The 2,965-nt window shown below is 37.9% G+C and overlaps 1 protein-coding gene across 1 annotated transcript; it reads right to left on the bottom strand.

Moving 5' to 3' along the window:
* Positions 1-1,619: 1,619 nt before the first annotated feature.
* LOC100952446 (olfactory receptor 56B4) lies at positions 1,620-2,713 on the bottom strand. The gene has a single exon (XM_003781022.2). The coding sequence runs from the start codon at positions 2,651-2,653 to the stop codon at positions 1,691-1,693; it is 963 nt and encodes a 320-aa protein (XP_003781070.1). The 5' UTR covers positions 2,654-2,713; the 3' UTR covers positions 1,620-1,690.
* Positions 2,714-2,965: the final 252 nt, after the last annotated feature.

Below are 2,965 nucleotides of genomic sequence, written 5' to 3'. Positions count from 1 at the left end.
TTTCAAAATAGAAGGGACTACTTTAAAAATTAACAATGGCTCAGAAATATAATTCCAAGTTATTATAGTAAAACTCAGTGTTCTATCTATGTTTTTTAATAAACTACTCTAAACCTAGTGGCATCAAACATATTTTATTAGGCTTACAAATTTTGTGTGCCAGGAATTCAAGAAGAGTGCAGTGAGGATGGCTTATGTCTATTCCACAATATTTGCAGTCTCAGCTACAAAGCCTCAAACATCTGGGGGTGGTCATCTTTTAGGTGCTGAAATAGTTAACATTTTCTTTTCTCTCATAGCTTCCTGGGTTAGCATGATTCCAAGGCTGGACTCAGCTGGGCTATTGAACAGAGTACCCTTGCCTAGCCTCATCATGTGTTTGTGCTTCATAGTCCCTGGTAGCTAGATTCTGATGGGGAGCATCCTGGAGAGAGCATCCAGGGAACAAATACTCCAAGAGACACAAATAGATTCTGAATGGCTTTTTTTTGGACTGGACTTCTGCCACATTCTGTTGGTTAAAAACTAATCACTAAAGCTCAGATTCAATGGGGAAAGAATAAGATTCAGTCTTTTGGTAGAGAGTTGTTAATGCTACATTGTAAAAGAGAATATGAGAAGGGGAAACATTATTGTGGTCATCTTTGGGATACGCCATACCCAGGAAAATGTTCAATGGAGAAAAAAAGTGACCTTTTTTCTCCTGTCCTAGGAAGAAAACTTTGCCGTGCCCTTAGACCTCATTTTCCATATGCATATCATGTTTCAAAGCATGTTTTCTTTATCATCTCTTTTGATGGTTGCAGCATATTTATGACTTAGTTCAACAAAATTTTATTAGTACTATAATACTTTTATCTCAGAGGAATGAAGCATAGGGAGATTTGGTAGGTTATTTAGGTTCAAACAAAAATTCTGGAACAGAGCATGACTAAGGAGGAGAATGGTGGTATTGTTATTCAATTAGACTTCTGAGAACTTGATTTTTAGCTCTTCCACTTAAAAAACTGTGCCACCAGGGGCAACTTTTATAGTTTTAAGTACCATGGTTTCCTCAGCTGTAAATTGGAAATAATGTTGTACCTGTCTCATAGAGTTGTTGTAAGAAGTGAAGCATATGTGTGTGTCTATACATATATCACAATATATAAAAATCATTAATTTATTGATATTTGAGATTTTCTGGTACAAAAATGAAACTTTTATCTGCCCTTTTTTTAAATGAACAGTTTTAAAGACTGTTTCATTAGTAATTTTATAATACATTTTTTCATGAATAATTTTTTTTGCTTGCATTTGTACTATTTCTATTGGATTTTTTTTTAAAAGCAGAATTACTGGTAGGAGAATCTAAACATTTACAAACGTTTGCTAAAGTTTGCCAATTTTTTTTTTTTTTGGTGTGCTTGGGCCAATTTATAGCCTCACCAGCTATCTATGTGTATAAATGTCAATCTTGGGGTAGCATCAGTAGTTAAGGACATCTCACTTGTCTATTCATACTTATTATCTAGATAATAAGAAATATGCTTATCATTTTAACATAAATATTTTGATTAACAGAAATGACAGTTTATGTGACTTTATTGGCCATCTTTTTCCTAGTTAGATTACAGATTAAAACCCAAGTCAACTGAGATCTAAAACCTTTGTCATTTTCTAACACCTTAATGGTTTGCTAAATCTGGAGTTATGTGGACACCTTTTCACCCAGTCCAAGCAGTCTCTGAAAGCCAAGTCTGAGCTCATGAATCCTGAGTGCATAGACCATGGGGTTGAGTGCAGGGGGGATGACATTGTGCAGCACATTAAGGAGTACAGGGATAAGAGGAATCTTTTTCTCTGCAAGGTGTGTGACAGATAGCACAATGATACCTGTGTAGAAGAAGAGGATGAGGATGAGGTGGGAAGTACAGGTGCTCAAAGCCTTGGACATTGCTTCTGCTGAGTTGAGCTTTAGCACTGAGTGAAGGATTAGAGCATAGGAACAAAATACCAGGACCATATCACTCCCAACCAGGATCCATGCTAGCATCAGTTGGTAAAATTTGTTCACAGTGATGTCATCACAAGCTAGATTAATAACCCCCAAGTTAGAGCAGAGGCAGTTGTCGATCTCATTTCTGGAGCAGTAACTTCTCTGGGCAGCTAATGTAGGTACTGGGATGGTCAAGATGCCATTCCTTAATATCATGAATCCTGTGGCTTGGAACACAAAAGCTTTAGTGACTGTTGAGGGGTATTGAAGGGGATGACAAATGGCTACATATCTGTCCACTGCCATGCAGAGGAAGATACCTGACTCCATGCAGAACAAATAGTGGATGGCATAGATCTGAGCAAAACACTCAGGGAGGCTGATGGCCTTGGCATCAAACCAGAAGATGGCCAGGATCTTGGGCATGATGGTTGTGGCCAGGCCAATGTCCACTACTGCCAAAACTCCTAGAAACTGGTACATGGGCTTGTGTAGCCTGGGCTCATGTTGAATGGTGATCATGATGAGGATATTGGCATTGAGAGCTAAGAGGTAGAGCAGAGCCAGGGGCAGGGAGAGCCAGTGTTGCCACTCATGGATGCCTGGGATCCCCATCAGGATGAACTGGGAAATTTGAAGTTTGGAACCATTGGTAACACTGATGGAGGTGTCCATGGTATAGTCTCAGTGTCTGTCTATAAAACTAAACAGAAGGAGGTTTGATTAAAGGTTCAACTGAGGTTCCTGGTAAGAGCTCCTCAGTAATGTTCATAAATGACCCTCAACTTTTTTTGGTTTCTGGAAATATTCCACAGAGGAGTTACAAAAAAGACAAAATAAGTTATAAACAGAAGATAGAATAGCTATGTGTCATCACCGCTTGTATGTCTCATAAGCACGTTGAAATATATCAACAATAATAGTATCACTAATAGATAACAAGTATTAATATTTGGTTTTCTTCCATTTTTCTGTTTTATTTTTAAA

Source organism: Otolemur garnettii, unplaced genomic scaffold, assembly GCF_000181295.1.
Source record: "Otolemur garnettii isolate 467f Iridium unplaced genomic scaffold, OtoGar3 scaffold00001, whole genome shotgun sequence".
NCBI lineage: Eukaryota > Metazoa > Chordata > Mammalia > Primates > Galagidae > Otolemur > Otolemur garnettii.
Note: the sequence above shows the minus strand (reverse complement) of the source record. Positions and strands in the feature narration are given on the sequence as shown.